Source organism: Pseudomyrmex gracilis, unplaced genomic scaffold (assembly GCF_002006095.1).
Source record: "Pseudomyrmex gracilis isolate BER0280 unplaced genomic scaffold, ASM200609v1 scaffold_819, whole genome shotgun sequence".
NCBI lineage: Eukaryota > Metazoa > Arthropoda > Insecta > Hymenoptera > Formicidae > Pseudomyrmex > Pseudomyrmex gracilis.
Window position 1 is genome coordinate 32,347 of NW_018021403.1, and position 15,850 is coordinate 48,196.

The following is a 15,850-nucleotide window of genomic DNA, read 5'->3' on the forward strand; positions in this document are numbered from 1 at the left end:
CGGATACATTGAGTAAAATGTCTCAGAAAAGATCCCTTAACCCAGCTATAAAGCAGTCTATTTATGTTTTTTCATATTTTCTGTAATAAACAACTTTTTCGAGAAAAAAATTTTTGTCCGGATTTAAGTGGCGGACCCTGTATATATACATATATGTATATACAAGTCATACTAACACACGAAAAAGAATTTCAACGATAAATATTTAAATGAATGAATTAATAAATCACAACTAACATATTAGCATTTATGATATTTTAGAATTTAAAAAAGTAACATTATATCATATTAAAAAATGTGATGTTAAATATAAAACAAAAAATGTGATATCAAATATAAAACACTTTTAAAAAAGTTTATTTTACATACGGTATATCTATCGATCAGATTTATTTGATTACAATTGATAACGGTTCAATCATGATTAGGCTTGTCAAACTTATAGGGAACGATTAATTCAAATTATAATATTGTAATACTGAAGACGATAGCGATAGCGATATTTGTAATGTATTGTCTACTGAAAAAAAAAAACAATAACTCGGCAATTTGAGGTACAAACGCAAAAATTCCGTACCAAAACATATGATATTCAAATAGTTTTTTCCCTTAGTATAGAAATTCACTGTCCGGCGTTTTCATACAATTGGACTTGATTCCAAAAGCAGCGGACATGATTACGTCTATGGTATATCTGTTGAGTACAAAATATCAGTATAGAACATGTACATTGTTTATATAATATATTCAACAATTGGAAGATAATATGTATATAGTATTCATATAACATTTCTTCAGCGTTTTATACGTAATTAGTGAAAAATGTATTTAAAACTTTTCTTTTTTTTCTTTTTTTAAGAATGAGTATTACCTTGCAAGTATTTCTCTTATTTCGATGGATTCTTCTGTTTTGGTTATTCTTTTTAAAGAGATCGCGAGTTCCTCGCCGCAGTCTTTCAAAACTCCAAACATTTTTTTGAGGTTGCCCGAATTAAATGGAGGTGTGAGTTTAGCGCGCAAATTTCTCCATTTTTTCTCAGTCAATAAAAACAAGTTGCCGGATAATGGGTCAACTTTTTTGTTACTGTAAAAGCCTCGATCATGAAAACAAAAAACCAAATTCTTTTGTCAGCACTAAATGAAGATGATTGATTTCGCGATTTAAGGGTTAGGTTGTGACCGGACGGACTTGGTGATTTTGTAAAAAACTGTCCCGGTCGCCACCTACTTTCACCGCCAAGCAGGAAGGATCGCAACACGGCCCGAATAACACAAAGGACTTACCGTGTTGGTCACTCAGAGTTCTTTGTCGGCACGCCGCTTGCGATAGTTCGACGGCCGTCGGACACGCAGGAAATCGGTCTTGAATTTGAGTTAACGAAATAAGTAACGTTTGTAGTTTAATATTATGATGTCACTTTATTTTCAGCAAAGCTGCAGACACTTGTGTTGAATACACTTATTGAGTAGACTCGTTGTAATAACGCGCAAAAGAACACCATACGATGTGCTCGGCATGAGCGCTCGAGATCGACTGACTGGGAGGAGCGGCTGGTCTCGCCACGACGCTTCCCCCACTCTGGCGCATGCGCACAACCTATCTGGCGTAGTCATTGTGGAAAGTAAATGGAACTTCTGGGGATGACTTCCCGGGCTTTCCGAAACTTCCCCTCAACATTTCGCTAATAATTTATTATACCATAAATTACACAATTCACAACTTTGCCGTAACTTCATACCTGGTAGGTGTCAACTTTAGTTACCCCAATTGTTGCAAATTCTTACGTTTTCCTACACCCGCGAACCTACTGAGTGCACCCCAGTAGATCCCAACAACAACTACAGTTTCTTACTTAAACGTTACTTTAAACGGGTGACCCACTCAACTTGGATCATCCAAAATAAAATTTCCCTGATTGGGTTTTAACAAAACAAAGAAATAAAAACAAATTAAAACGGAACAGATTTACAACACACAATGCAAGACAGGGCCTTACGCACCCTGCTGCAAATCTTAAAAAAATAAAAACAACTTTGTTTTACTGACCGACTGTCCTTAACTACTTTTTCCCCTATTCACACCACTCAGCCGGTTGACGCTGATCTGCGCTTCCTTGGGCCCGCCTCGCCTTCAGGTGAGCGCCGACGCTGGAACTCTCTCCTTTCCTTCAGACGCTGCTCAAAGTCCTGCAGCCGAGCCACCGCTGTGGAGACGGCCGCGTCGAACAAACGATCCATTTCTGAATCGAGTGATTCGTTCAGAATCCGCACGACGTCAACGCCGCTCCCCGAAGCCTCCGGTCGCAAGGTTCAGGCCCTTTTATATGCGCGTCCTGGTTTCCCCTATTTTGTCGTCTTCTCTCGAAATCTCAATTTCTCATTCACTAACTCTCGGAAGCGAGACCCCTCTCCGAGATTGATTTCCTGGATCGGTATGGTTATCGTTTGTTTAAATCTTGGTTATCTTGGTTACGTGCCTTATCTTGTTTATATCCGCGCTATGTCCACGGCTCTAACCTCTTGATTTACGACTTCCCTTCTAGAGTTACGAGAGCTATAGCGGATTGCTGGGAATTGCGAGTGTCCGCGCTTATACAAAGAGCTATTGTCCGTTAAAAATTTCCTCTCAAGGGTCGATAAGATTTGTTTATTAATCCAGGTGCTCTTGGCTCGATTGTGTATAGTGCGTTGTCCGGCGTGAGTCTGTCTGTTATATGTCGTCCAGCTAGGTTTTGTTTATAATGCGTCGTTCGGTTTGATCCTGTCTACCTTATCTCGGCTGGCTCTCGTTTCTCCTTCCGGGAATTTGTTACAAAGATTATTCCTTAGAACTATCATTAGACTTAATAATTATATTCCGTTGCAAAATGAAAGGACCCGTGGAGTCCAGGACGTAACACCCCTCGCGTTAGACAAATGTTGGGGAGTACCCAACATTTGCAGGTATAAAGAAAGGGTTCTTTTTATTTTGCAACATCTCTAATCTATGACAAAACATTAGATAAATAGTGATACATTTCTTAATCTATTTGTGTGAGTAACTATACGCGAATTTAGGTTTTGTGCGTATGAATAATGATATATATGTATATATATATATATATATATATTTTTTTTTTACTACGTGAGTAATAATATTTTTATCTTATATGTCAGGCATTAAGAAAATGCTGAACTGACAAAGAAAGTTCGCCACAAATGCCACTTAGCAGCTACGCTGTCCGGTAGCTGGCACCATCTCTCGGGACCGAGTCAAATAAAAACAAGGATAGATAACATGAGAGAGACAAGGATAGACATATGAGTCTTTTTGGCGGTTCTGCTAAACCTGCACTAATCTTATTGTCACATTTTCTCTTTTTACAAGTTTCAAAATTTATTTCTAAAACAATCAAATTATTCGTTTATGTTTGTAGAATGGCTCGGACAATTTGTGTTGTAATTTATACTGCCACTTTTGCATACGAAGTCAAAATGTTGTTTACATGATAATAGTTCATAAACTTTTTTTCGCTTTTTTTGTTGATTTTTGTCCAGGCCATATCTTAGCATATTCTCTTTTATTCTGAAGAAGCGTTTTCCATTCCGATCAATGGATGCAGAGTAAGTTGTGCAATAAAACAGGAAGGTTCAGCATTCTCTTAAGCGCAATAAAATGAGTGAGAGTCTTAAGGATATTTAAAAGAGAATAATGGAAATTGCGTGCGGTCGTCAATCATAGTCTTGCCTGAACCGTTTTGTCTAGAGGAGAAGATGGCTTAGTTGGTGCTGGTTGTCACTGCTATCTCTTATCCGACCTCTAAGAGTGTCTTGTCTGTTTTTGCATATTCTTCCATACATCCTTGACATCGCGAAGCAGTACGGCTTTGCATAATTCTGACGCTGCAGATTGTACATTCCTGTTGATTGTAAACGGATTATTTATGAATCAGGTGATGCAATAAGAGAATTATGTATTCTTTCTGTAGGTCGTCCGTCAAATTACGATAACAGAGGTGACAAATTTTGTTATCGCTTCCGTTTTGGTATATAGGTCCGACAGTGGGAGTGACGCAGCGGAGCTGTTGCAGAAATTGGTCTTCCCCTCCATAGCTAGTTCCTGTCTCAGACTGAGGAAGTCTCGGCATTTTAGCACTATAATTCACGATCGGATGCTTTCTGTATTCTACAGTCGTCCTTATGAATATTCCAATTTGGAATAAATGCCTGTGAATACATGAGATAATTCTTGTTATGAGTGGTACATTTTTGTATGCATGTGAGTGTAGTTACATAGATGCGAGTGCCTGTGAGAGAAAAGATTTTACGTAAATTTTATGTCGGTTACGAGATCATCTGGTGTGAAGGGTGGAGAGAGAAAGTGAAAGTGTGTGTGTGAGAGAGAGAGAGAGAGAGAGAGAGAGAGAGACGCGAAGGACTATGTTCGAGTCTCGTGACTTGTCGCCACGTTTTATTGTTGCTTCCCCTTTTTTTTGAGTAGGCTATTGACGGCGTTATAATTTGACGTCTACGATTCGCCTTGTTTTCTCGTCTCTAGTAACTGGGTGATTTTTATGGCTTGTCTGCAAAATGTGAGTTACATGTGTTACTTATTTTAGCGGAAGCGGATTTTTTGCATGCGTGTCGTTTCCTAGTGTTTCGCGTGTAACTTTATTGTTAACGGATTCTACTAGAAAGTTTTGATTTATGTGGTCCCCTTCTTGCTTCTCGTTAGGCTTTGTTATTATTGAATATAGCCCCTTCTTTACGCGTGTGATTTATGAGCTCTTTTACAAAATGTACACGTTATTTTTCTTCTATTTATTGAATATGTATATGTGTGAATTATTATTATCGTTATATGTTTTTTTTAATTATTATTATTAATTATATATATATATATAGGGTATATATTGTTTGTTGCTTTGTTTCTCTTGTGTGTTGTCTATTGATTGTGTAACTTACTACTATTATTGTTTTGTTTCGGGTTCTTTTTCTTCGTGTAAATATTTTTGTGTGTTGTGTGCGTGGTGTTAAGTTTAGAAATGTTTACGCAGTTTTGTTTTACAGGATAAGGAATTGTATGTGTGTTAGTATTACATATGTTTTGTTCTCTTTCGTATTTATTTCTTATATCTAATATCGTTGATTACAGATATATATATATATTTCCTTAACATCTAATATTGTCGATTACAGATATATATGTATTTCCTTAGCGTCTAATTAAATCGCGGAGGCCCGGCCGCGCTTCGGTATTTACTACGTCATGCCACACTGCACATTCAAAGTCTACCAAGAGTTAGTGGACGTCGAAGTCTCCGAACCTCGCATGGTGAATGGTTAGGTAACATGGTAAATGCTTATTAACATAATTAAAACATTATTGCTTAGTATAAATATACTTCATCCTCCGTAAAATAATATAAACCCAATACACATTAATAACCCCACATCACCAACCCGGTTAGATAAAACAGTTACTATTCCAGAATTATATGAAGAATAATTATTATAATAAATTACTAAACAATAAGAAATTAATCCTAAACCATCCCACCCTACTAAAATACTAACTAAATTTGGACTTAAAATTATTACAACTATCGATAAAATAAACAAAATTACTAATATATAAAATCGAGATAATGTATCATCATCCTTTATATAAACCGTTCTATATAATGGCGACGTACGCTCTTCTCCCATTCCTCGTGAACCGCAGGATTTCGATGGTCCCGCGTCGGAACTCTATCAGGCCCCTGGTTCGGAGGATCGTCTCGACGTTCCACCGTTGTACGAGTCCGGGGGGCAGTGTGTGTGCTAGGCTGCACGGGATAGCGCGCCACAGGCAACTCGGCGCGGTGAACTGTCTCGGGACTCGATACAAGTTCCGGCGGTCCCGTCAAAATGTGATTCTCCAATCTTTCAGCGCGACGCTCACACTTTCGCCGACCACCCGTACTATCTGTCCACGCTGCCAGCCCCGCAAGGTGTCGATGGCCACCAAGGCTCCGTTTCGTATCTTTCCAGGCCTCAGAGAGACACGATTTCGACGGTTGTCAAACTACCATCCCAGCTCCTCTTGTAATTTCTCGAAAGACCGGTCGGAGATTGTTGGCAGAGTTTGGACCCAGATCCGCGACGGCGACTCGACTCTGATCACCTTGACCGCGAGTCGGACTCGCTTCAATGGTCGCGTGTCTATGTGGATTACGGACATTTTCGAATTTTCACAGCGATAGGAAATCGAATAAGTCGCGGATGTCAACGCATTCATTCTGGTTAAGTGTTTTAGCTGATAGTTCGAGAGTTTAGTCACGAATGATTATTGTCATTGTTACCTCATTATTGATGTTATTATTGATCAAGGTTTTATTATTATTATTGCAGCTATTGTCCGCTGTATCGGGGGAGGACTGATAATGGGCCTGTTCGACTCCGCGTTGTTTGCTGCAAGAGCGCAGCAACTCGGCGCAACTTCCAGTTGCGCCGGTTGCACTAAGCTTTTTTTCCCACTCGCGAAGTTGTTCTCCGGGGTTCCATTCAAATAATTTTATATTGTTATGATTGTGTTATGGCACTAGCTTCGCGATAGATTTTCAGAGATGGAGGCCTTTTAGCTTATTCTTGTGAATAAAACAAGAGAAATAGGAGAAGAATCAAATGCTATTCGAGACGGCTTGACATCGTGGGTGGCCCTTCTGTTCTAGGAAAAATTCGGATGTTACCCGTTTTGCCGCGCCACCGGGAGCTTGCCTCCACCCAGCCCTAGTTTTCAGGTCAGATGCTGACCTGACAGAGTATGAGAGGCCTTATTAACCGCACTCTCCCCAATTTAAGGTTTATTTTATCCGCCATTGGAATAGATAAGTAATCGTTATGGAGAAATGAGCTCGTGCAAAATACCATAGCAAAACGAGAAGAAACCACATTGGCGTCAAAAAACGGCATTAAAACGGATCGTTAATATCAGGATGTTATAGTCCACAATTTTTTGAAGACATTTTCTTGAATTATACGCTTACAATCAAATCTTTTGATAATTTTTGCTTAATAGATAAAGACATAGTTTCTTTGGAAAATATTGCAACAGCAAGCAACGGTGAATATGTAGCAGTAGGTCGTAAATTTGAAATTATAAGTGAACTTTACAATACTCCGTGTAGTTCCATAATTTTAAACATATATAAAGTTAGACAGTTATCTTGTTTATAAATCTGGCTTCTGGACAAAATTGTCCTCAAATTTATAAAAATGCCATGTGCGGACAAACAACATTTTATAAAGGTTTAGTTTAAAATTATTAAATCGGAAGAAAAGTTTATAAACACAAAAACTACTTAAGAACCCCTGTTATCTTTATTTTTATAAATATTAAATTAATTATTATTTTTATTGTTAACATAATAAATTAATAATTGTGTATAATATTCTATGTGTATAACGTCCTGGCCTTGGGTTACAGTCGGACCTCTGCGGAGGAACGCAAGTAACACGATACCCTTATGTGTGTTCTATTCTAACACACTGACCTAATGAGCATAAGAATGTCAGTCATCTGTTGAACAGCATCACGGTAACTTTTGGATCCAGTAGAATTGTGTAGAGAAATGCTCATAGCTGTTTTTAAAACTGCAGTACATGTTTACCAAATATTGATGTTTACTTTATTACATCTTGATAAACAAAAACAAATTTTTTATTATTTTTAAATTTTATTCAAATGTTACGTCCTGAGCCTACGGTTACGGTCGGGCGTTAATGATGATACGCAATAGACGCACACTGATACTTTCGTGTGTTCTATTTCGATACACTGACACAAAGAAGAAAGTCAAGATGCGCGGGTCACGCGAGGTAGCGATAACGCAGACAGGCCAACGGAATTTTCCGATTTTTCTCTGTCTAACGTATTCTCACTCGTCGGTCTCCTTTTCTAAGACGCGAATCTTAATTATCAGGGGAGACCTGGTGATCTACAAGAGATTGAAGAAATGAACGGGATATTTGTGGTATTAGACGAAGTTCAAAGAATAATTTTGAAAAGTGTTTTTTTAGTCACACATAATCATAGTCTTTTATTGATACTGATAACTGATTAAATAAAAACTAATTCATCAAAATTAATCGAGAAAACAATTAACCGCATTCGCTTTTGTCTGAAAATCTGATTAAATTCTGCATTCGATAAGTGGTTAAAATTTGACACATTCTTGATTACTAAAATTTTTACAATGGAAAAATTTGATTCTGCTTGCACATTCTTAACCGTATAATTAAAGAAGTTCGGTTTTCTTCAAGTCAAAGGTTTCGGATGATGTTTACAGAAGAGATGTTGTTTTATAACTTATCGTTTAGGCATAAGTGTTATTAGTCTCGGTTGTCTTCTGAATACGAATTACGGATAAAAATCGGAGAGTGATTATTTCAATTATTCATCAAGAAATCTGCCAAAGACTTACGAAACATTACAAGGTAATGTTTAAACAAGAAAATTAAATAATGCTGAAAATATTAGTTATAAAAGTCGTTGATCTTGAAGGTAGCTCATTCTTACATTAAAATTTTATGTGCATATGTGTACATCGTAGTCCCCATCCATCCGGTTAATATTGAGACAGTAAGCACTAGTCTCATGTTCATGTTCTGCTCCTATGGTGAAGGGTCCCCATTCACGATTCAGAGGCCTATTCCAATACGAAAAGTACGTATTCCAGTGCTACTAGCTGGAACCGCTCTCACCTCGTTCATCCTCCAGGACCACCCAACATACTTAGTTGTGCACACGTGTCCAACCAAGTCATACAAAGTAGCCCCTCCACCATGTTCACTGGCGACAAAATGGGTCCAGTAATTCTCAAGGTTAAGGTATGAATCTAGAGCTACGATCTCATCCCTAAGCCCATTTTGCCGTTTCCACGTCTCTATTACACGTCTGATGTACCCAGCTCTTACCATGGCGTCAATACCACCGGCTTCTATCCTAGCACCAACTAACTGTTTATTCTCAACAGAGAAAGCATCGTAGGTGCAAAACCCCGCACTACATCCCAGCTCCGCCATAGCGTGCCACCTACCTATCCTTAAGCCGAGGTATTGTCTAACCAACTCCCTCTTCAAGGGTCAACCTGTTCTATACTGTTCACTGCTGACCTAGAACAGTAGAAGTCCACTTGTTTGGATCTGAGGGTACTATACCTTTTTTTTCTGTCTCTACCGGTTTGGCGACAAACGGATCCCGGGAGTGTCCCGGCACCCCGTCTGGGAATATCCGAGCGTATTCTTCTGGTGTGAGGTACTCACTCGGATGGATAGTACCCCACACATTCTCCTTTCCTTCATCTTCTGGGAACTCTCCGGGCTTTGTACGTTCAGGTATAGTACCGGTCTTCGAGAAGGCAATCATCTCCTCTGGTTCAATGCCCCCATAGACGTCGTCTATGGTCCTGACTGGGTCCGGATCCCCGTGTCCACATGGCGCAAATTATAAAGCAGCCTGGTCACCAGGGGGGGGGGGTCTCTAAGGACTTCCCCCCCTGCTCTTCTTGTTCATATTCCCCAAGTGTCACACCTGGCTGGGATAGGACACGTGAGAGAGAAAATCTGTGACCTAGCAACACACTCACTAAAGAAGCCCTTTAAAAACCTCAATAAATAAAAATAAAAAAGCGAAAAGACCCCCTACGGGCACTCTCTATTTTTCTTTTCGCTAGAAGGTACTATACCTAATACTCTAACCATTTCTCCAGAAAGATACCTATAATGGCATACATACCCTTTCCCGTCATCTACGGTTGACACCTCGATCTTTGGATGCCACCTTACTCTTAGTATGACCCCGAGATTATCCACTTTTAACCACTTCAAGCCGTGACAAAAGTATCCGGCAGCGTACTCCTCGAAAGACTCCCGCAAACATTGGTTAGAGCCCAAAGTTCTTCTGAGCATGGTCCTAATCCCCAGGTCGAAGTCTTTGACCGTTGGTCCAACACTCTGTTCTAACTCTTGGAACCTCGTGACTATGGGTATGTTAAAGTTAACACCCCCTATTTTGTAGTCCGTAAAGTTGTCAGACATGACTACGAAAACTATCTTCCTAGCCCTAGAATGGACATCTACCAAGGAAGCGGTTCTCACGAACATTTCGGGTTTAGTCACTGCACTACCGTTACGGTCATAGTAGTACATTTCATACTTCTCGAGTCCATACACCAAAAGATAATCCAGGTGAGACAATACCCATATATCCCTGCCAACGCTTGACTCACTCACGTTAGTACCGAGGCTAATGGTGACAACGTTCTCGGAATTTAAGTCCCACCACTCGTTACGTTCTGGATTTACGGACATGAGGCCGCCGTTTGAAACATATTTATCGACGTACCTCCAATTCACTACTGTAGCTCTGAAACCCCAGGCACACAGTCCGTCCGTAGGAACTCTGATGTATTTGGGCACCGACCTCTTACCAACTGCCCAATCCACTCCTGATGGTTGTGTAAAACGACGTTCTCTTATGTCGTCATAGAGTACCACCCTTATCCCTAGCTCCCTCCAGTCAGACAATATCGGAGTCATACTAGCTTGTGCTAGTCCGACACCTTCTACAACATAGTTAAATATGTTACGGCTCCTGTTTATATTTATAACACCGCTCTTGTCGTCTAGGTCCTTGTTAGCCTTCATAAAGGCTTCTCCCATATTGGTGATAACTATCTTCCCATGATGTTTCGCCCTATCTCTTCCCACGGAATAGAACAGCATATTTAGCTCTTTTAGTGAAAAGAGATACAACGTCGAGTGAAATAAGCTCAAACGTTTCAGCAAAAGTTACATTAGAGATTAAACTAGCAAGGTGGAAGCTATTATAAACAAAACTCGACGGAGATTCAAGATTTTTTGAAATTATTTTATGTAAAAATGTTCCAAGATTATGTAAAGGACTATTAATTGAAAAAATAATGATCCTGAGAGGATTGCCAGGTTTATGAATCTTTGGGACTTCATAGGCTCTAGGAAGAATAGTAAGAGACGTATTAAAATTTTTGTAAGTAAGTCTCGTGATGTAATCGCGAGACTTCCATCTCTTTATCAACTCTTTGAGCGAACTCAACATAGAGTTGACTGGGTTCTTTTTTACAAAAACATACGTGTTGGTATCCGAAAGCAGATCCTCCATTCGATTCGTGTACAAGTCTTTATTTATGGCAACAACCGCATTTCCCTTGTCAGCTCTTGTAAATGCAATAGAAGGATGATTTTTTATAAACTGATGAGTGAGTTTTTGAGCTTGGATGATTTCTCCATTGTATGTAGAATTAATAAATTTAGAGACTCTCATTTGTTTAAGAGTAGAGACAAATCGATTACGACATTCTATTTTATTATTATTATTTAAATGTTTAATATTATTTTTAAAATTCTTAATCAATTCGAATGTAAGTTTGTTATTATTGTCTGGTGGAAGACAAAAATTCTCGCCTTATTGTAACAGACCAGTGACTTCAGTAGGTATGTAGGTATTAGTAAAGTTTATGAACCAATTTTTACGTGGTTCTAATAATGTTCTTGAGTGTGTTTGAAAATTTAAGTTTATTGTGTAAGTAGGTTGTTCAGTAGTAAATAGGGCGAAGGAAAACTTGAAAGAAATATGTGTGAAAAAACTGGTAGAAGACGTAGTAACAATTTTTTGATGAGACTGGTCGTGAGAAGTTACAAAATATTTTAAGTTTTTTATAGGATGTCGTCTAAACGATTTCTGCCTTAGCCAAGCAATTTTATTAGTCATCTTTCTATTTTCACAGGAATGAAATTTATCCAATTTTGATAATTGAGTGGTGAAAAATTCTTTAGAGCTAAAACGACAAGGTGTGTATGATAGATTTTTTGATTACAAATATTTTGTTGAGAATAAATGAACGGTATCTATAAAGGTCGATGATCTCAAGCCGTAGGGTGCTGCGCGCAAAGAGTGTGTGTGATCGTTTGTTGTCAAAAATACATCGTTGTTTATAACTATAAAAGGTGACTCTCGGAAAGGAACACGAACGATAGTATAAATGTTGCGGTAATAAATCTTGTTTCTTGCAAGATTTTAAGAATAAAATACGATTATGTATTTTTCCAAGTTCTCTATTCTGTTTTATCCAAAATTTTAATTCAAAAACAAAAGAGTTACCAAAACGCTCGTATAAAAGTTTAAAAAAAGAATTATGATGTTGTAAATGTCCCATACTTCCGCCAACGATAATAATTATGTAAAGATATGTGTATATAGCTTCAAGAATTTTTAATAAACAACATATCTTTACATAATGTTATAATTATTTGATTTTTAATTATTACTTTTTACTATATTCAATACAGTAAAGTACCATTTGTGGATCACCTTTTTTCAAAGTCATTTTTGAGGGGGAGGGGGTGCTGGGGGAGGGAGGGGAAGTGTTTTCCACAGTTGTTTGATGCTTCCTCTATAATGTATAACACTTTTTTTTGTTGCCAGATGTTATGATTCTGCACACTTCGACAATTTTTAAAGTGCCTTCTGATCCACATTAGAGCAGAAAGGCCCGTTTGTGGATCAGCGCCATAGAGACAAAATACTGCCTGTCTTTACTTTCCTATGCCACATAGAACTTACAGTTACCAGCAAAATTTTTTAAAGCGAAAATTGATGTTGAATTGGGCTATACAAAATTTACCAATTGTGGATCATTTTACAAGTGATCCAGAAACGGACATTCAAAAAAATGAAAAATAAAAATGCAGTTTTTATCAATTATTCAAGTATATGTATTCAAAAAATAAAACGGAAAAATGCAATTTTCAATATCATTCGGGTAAATTCAAGGAAAAATGCAGATTTTTGACTTACATACTAATTATATAGTAAATTACATAGTACATATGTAATACGTGTAAAAATTTAAAAAATTACTCCACAACTTTAATTTCATCGTCTGTTAAATGAAAAACATGCACTCCTCTTTTTATATAATTGATTTTCACTTTTCTTTTTATCTGGGAATGGTTAACGGACATGGTATCGTCTGTAATCGGGTATGTAAAGATGGCTCCGAATTTCTCCGATACTTTTTTTCTAAGGAATTTCACCGTGACTGATCGCTTTTCTTTTTTCAAGACTTGTCCTACATACACAAAAACAAATTAACATTCAATTTTGGGTACATATTAAAATTTGATGACAGAAATAGTATGTAAAAAATGACTGAAAATTTCATTACCAATCCATAAACGATCTCTATTATTTTGTGAGACTGGGAATCTGACGATTACATAATCGAGCTCTTCTATTTCTGAATCGACAAGTTCTTTTTCACTACTCATTTCAACCTGGTTGGCTTTGCGCTTTCTCGTTTCGGTCTTTTTTGGAGGAGGCGGCTCATCTACGTAATCGTCGTAATCTTCGTTTTCTTCTTCGCTACTCGTATAAATTTTAACCTGATCAGCTTTGCGTTTTTTTCTTCTCGTTTTTTTTGGAGGAGGCGTGTCAGGATCATCTACGTAAGCTTCGTCTTCCTCGCCACTGCTCATTTCAACTCGAGCACCTTTGCGTTTTTTTGGCTTAGCAGCTTTTTTCGCTTTTTCTTCTTCCATTCTTTTTTTTTCGGCAATATATTCATCGGATGTAATACACCTGAAAAGTACAAAAAAAAAAACATCGAAAATTCAAATCAAAATTACATGTATGTACCTTCTTGAATTTTTCAAATATTGAGAAAATTGAAATGTTACCTGCTGACATGAATCCTTCGAGAGTGAGTAGTGATCTGTTCTTTTTGAGGTGAAGGTTGAAGTAAAGCAGTAATTGCGTCTACTACTGCTTGCTCGCCTTTCGATTTTTTCGCTTGCTCGCGTGCGGAAGATGAACTTGGAGTAGAACAGAATTGCACGTCAAACGTAGTATCAGAAGTTATGGAACAGGATTGCACGTCTAACGTAGTATCAGAAGTTGTGGAACAGGATTGCACATCTAACGATGAGTCTGGTTGGGAAGAAGCTTCGTTGTCCCTTTCACGAATTAGCATTTTGGCAGGATTTACAGGCCAAAGTCCAGTTTTAACGAATCCGGATTTCATCGTCATTTGTGAACATGTACGTTCCCATGCCTGCTTGAAGACTTTACCAAAATCCTCATTTTTTAGACGTCTTTTCATTTTCCTCATCCTTTTGTTAGATTCATCTTTGAACGCATTTTTCAGGGTTATATTGGGTCCATTGTCCATCGGTTGCAACAGGTGGGTAGTATGGGGTGGGAAGCATAACATAAGTACTCCATTGTCTTTAGCGAACTCGATTGCATTTAAAGAAACGTGACTAACATGGCCATCAAGAAGAAGTAACACTGGGCGCTTTGGAGGTATGTTTTCAACAAAAATTCTGAGCCACTCTGCGAAAATATCTGTTACCATATAACCGCTTTTGCTATTAGCAAAAATTGTATTTTCCGGAAAACATTCTGTATGCAAATCAGACNAAAAACTCAATCCTTTGAATATCAGAAATGGCGGAATGATTACGGAACCGAGAGCATTTGAACACATCGCTATACTTATGTTCACACTGCGTTCTCCACTTTTTCTAGCATACACGTACTTCTCACCTTTCTTAGCCACTGTTTTCGGTGACTTACACACAAATTGAATCCCGGTTTCGTCTTCGTTATATATATCTTTGCCAGATATGTTGTAATCGTTTCGAATTTTTGCGTAGGCTTCAAAAAATTCATCCCGGATTGCTGGGAGCTCCATCTCTAATCGCGCCAATGATTTGCTCATTGTACTTCGTAAACTCAACTTGTGGCGGTCTAAAAAACGTGTAAACCACATATTGCTGGGTAGTTCATTTTTGAAAACTGGATGGTCTTGTTTTTCATCAATTTCTTTTGCAACTAACAAAATCTGTAATCAAAAAATATCAAAATTACATTGTAGAACAATGGAAAATTTTTTTTGTCGGCGATTTTTGTATGTAATGTACATACAAATGGAAGTACATATGTATGTACATATGAAAACATCTTACCTCTTTTCGAGTTAGTCCGAATCCGACGTGAGCAAGTTCTTTTATTGCTATAACCAATAAATTTTCAATGTTTTCATCAAGCACAGGTTTTTTTCCCGGTTTGGTTATTTTTCCACATTGCGTTTTGACATGACGTTGTAATGTTCCATACGGTATATTTGAGAATGCCCTTTGAGTTTCCCTCAGACCCATACCTCCATCTACGACTCGGCTGACCGCCTGCTCCAATTCTTCCTCCGTATAACTCATCTGTAAAAAGAAGACCGAATGTGGATCACTTTTACATTGTCCAAATGTGGATCAGACCGTTTATGGGTATATAAATATATTACGCGGAAATGCAACGGTTAGCACTAAAACACCCGGTAATATAATTTAAAAAGTACTTACGATTGTTTTCAGCAACCAATGTGATTAATTGAGGTCAATATCACTTTTTCAAAACAATCAAACATACAGTGCCGCAATCAAACTGAAATGATGTTGGACAACAATTTTTTGGTTAAACGGGTTTCTACATTCACATTGAACAATGATAACCACCAGAAAACGATTTTTTCAAATAATAACCAACTCAATTTCACAATATTTGTCACACAGTAAAACTAAAATCGCGATTTTTCGTTATTTTCGTCGCGAACTGATAAAAAGCATGATTCACAGGCCGGAGATACGTTGAGCGATCAGGTGCCTGGTGAAAAATGTTGCCTAAAGTAGTACAAAAAAGATACGTGAGGTGCGTTAGCTGTCATGCTGTTACGGGCTCCATAAATCAAACTGATCCAAAAACGGGCCCCGATCCACTTTTGGTACTTTACTGTAT

General features: G+C 38.0%; 1 protein-coding gene across 1 annotated transcript; it reads right to left on the reverse strand.

Moving 5' to 3' along the window:
- Positions 1 to 12,839: 12,839 nt before the first annotated feature.
- On the reverse strand, positions 12,840 to 15,830 carry LOC109861538. Its single transcript, XM_020441228.1, has 5 exons — positions 15,418 to 15,830; positions 15,028 to 15,276; positions 13,738 to 14,903; positions 13,227 to 13,639; positions 12,840 to 13,130 (listed from the first exon to the last, which is right to left on the reverse strand). The coding sequence occupies exons 2-5, from the start codon at positions 15,274 to 15,276 to the stop codon at positions 12,916 to 12,918; spliced, it is 2,043 nt and encodes a 680-aa protein (XP_020296817.1). The 5' UTR covers positions 15,418 to 15,830; the 3' UTR covers positions 12,840 to 12,915.
- Between the last annotated feature and the right edge of the window lie 20 nt (positions 15,831 to 15,850).